This window comes from Nanorana parkeri, unplaced genomic scaffold (assembly GCF_000935625.1).
Source record: "Nanorana parkeri isolate BGI_ZX_2015 unplaced genomic scaffold, ASM93562v1 scaffold1844, whole genome shotgun sequence".
NCBI lineage: Eukaryota > Metazoa > Chordata > Amphibia > Anura > Dicroglossidae > Nanorana > Nanorana parkeri.
In genome coordinates, this window is record NW_017308112.1 from 45150 (window position 1) to 47653 (window position 2504).

General features: G+C 49.6%; 1 protein-coding gene across 1 annotated transcript in view; it reads right to left on the minus strand.

Annotated features, from left to right (window-relative positions):
- Positions 1–2504, minus strand: part of DMAP1 (DNA methyltransferase 1 associated protein 1) — a 46987-nt gene that overhangs the window by 41932 nt on the left and 2551 nt on the right. Inside the window, 1 exon segment of the mRNA XM_018571812.1 lies at positions 1094–1331. Within this exon segment, the coding sequence (XP_018427314.1) occupies positions 1094–1331 (238 nt within the window).

Here is a 2504-nt window from a genome sequence, read left to right on the forward strand (position 1 = left end):
GTGAGGAGGATCAGGATGTCCAGAATGTATGTTGAATGGCGACTGATATATTGCCTGAGGCTGCCGCCATTCAACATACATTCTGGACATCCTGATCCTCCTCACAGGCCGGTTCACATCTGGTTCCCAGATCCACATAAGTAAGTACATTATACATATATATTTATTGTTCCTGTCACCTTCCCTGATATGTTCGGTCCAGGCAGTCAGCAGACCTAGTTTTGCGCCCTCTTGTTGTTCTAACAAGGCTGGTTAGACCCCACAGAGCCCTGCTACCCTGGTGAGGCCCCCTCAAAGCTCTGGTGAGACCCCCCTCTGTATGTGCGTTATAATTAATCGAAATTAGTTGATTAATCGATTTAAAAAAAATGTGATTCATCGAACAGGAAAATTGTAATCATTACCAGCCCTAGTTTATATGCCTATTGTCCAACTCCAAGCTGTATAAACGTCAAGTCTTATTGGATGTCAGCATATCAGGTGATGTGTAATGAGGGGGGTGTGGCCTTAGGAGCTACCAGGAACCCATTATCCTCCAGTGCCGTCACCTACCTGGAGGGCCCAGAAGTACGAGGTGTTCAGGTGTTCACCCACAGTCACAGCGATATGCCTGACCCCGAAAGTGACAACACCGACACCTGGTCTCTTTCCCTGAGCCTGCACCATCCTCAACACTCTCTGTGTTTCTTGTATCTGCGATTGTACCAGCGACCATTTATTCATGATCTGCGCTCGCTCACTCTCTATATTTGATTTCTTCTCTGACCTTGATACATTGGAGGGGGGATTTATCAAAACTGGAGCAGACACAATCTGGAGCAGTTGCCCATAGCAACCAATCAGCTTCTATCTTGAGTTAGTCAGGTAAGCTTTCAAAATGAAAGACAGAAGCTGATTGGTTGCCATGGGCAACTGCTCCAGATTGTGTCTGCTCCAGTTTTGATAAATCCCCCTCCGGGTGCAGAACCCCTATACATCATCTATAAGACAGAGGCCAGCGACGGCTCCAATGTCAGATTTGCTCCCTCAGCACGGCAAAGTAAAGAAGCAGCGAGCCGCCACGGCCAAAAGACAGACAGAAGGATTCATTTACATACTTTATGAAACCTGGCAAAGGGGTAGTCCTTCCCCTCCTCCGACGCCCGCCTCCAGTGGTAGAAGATGGCTCCGTCTTTCCTGGCCGGGTTCGTAAACGGCATCCACTTCCACGGCCGCACCTTCTTACAGCCCAGCTTGGCTTTCACCGTTCGGTAGCCCTGAGTGGTGTCGCTGGGGAGCAGCGGAGGGGCGTCTCTGCGAATGGAGAGAATCGTCAAATGATGTTCAGAGTGGCAATGTGGAGAACGTACGAAGCCGAATCGCACTGGTGAGGCCGCGCCCACATAACAAAGCGCCCTCGAGGGGAGTCCTGTACAAAGACCTAAGGGCCCCACACCAAATGTGATGAGTCCGGAGTGAGCGGTTTATTATAGAGGTGCACCGAAATGGACATTTTAAAACCGAAACGAAAAAAAATGTCAGGCCGAAAATGTTTCTTATTTTTATTTTTTTAAAATATTTAATTTTTTATATTTATTAATTCATTTTTTTATTAAATATTTTTAATATGTACACACACTCAGCGATCACTGATCACCCGCTCTCCTCTCTGACGCGCTGACACAGGAGGCTGATCGAGCGGAGTAGAGAGGAAAGCCCATCCTCCTGTGACAGCGCTGTCTCCGCCCCCACACCGCTCTGCCGGACTGTGATAGGCGGCTGAGCGGTGTGGCAGGAGAGACGCCGGCCGCTCACAGTGCTCTCGTCCCGCAGTGCTCGGCCGTCACACTTTCTCTCCTCCCCGCTGGAACACAGAGCAGCGGCCAGCGGGGAGAAAAGAAACCAGGGATGCGCCGATGTATCGGCCGAAAAACATTGGCATTATGCCAAAAGTGCCATTTTCGGCGGCTGATATATCGGTGCATCCCTGGTTTATTATTAAAGGAGAACTATGGGGAGAGTGAAATGCATTCATCCCAATGGTCAGAGCCGACGTGTGACACTGCATCCGATGACGGCTCTATAGATCGAGAACCGAGCAATCACATACCGCTGATCACTCAGCTCCCGATCTTCTCCCTGCAGAGAGCGGTCACCGTCAGTCAGGCCGGGTTCACACCAAATGCACACCAGATCTGCACGAGTTTCTGCACACGCAGCGCAGTGGTTTGTGCTGCTTTTTTGATGTGTTTCGGGCCGTTTTTGTTTTTTTTTAGTTAATGGGCTTTCAGTGTGTTCCAGGGCGTTTGCATGCGTTTTTGATGCGTTTGCATGCTTTCCAGAGCAGGTAAAATAGGGCCTGATGCAGTTTTTTTTTACCTGCTCTGGACTGGAACGCCGCGGTGTGAATTGGGATATAAAAATACCATTGGAATACATTGGACGCAGTTTTGCTCCGCTCCTGAAACGCGCTCGGTGTGAACAAGGCCTCAGGGATTCCCTTCTCCCCTCTCCAGCGCTGACTG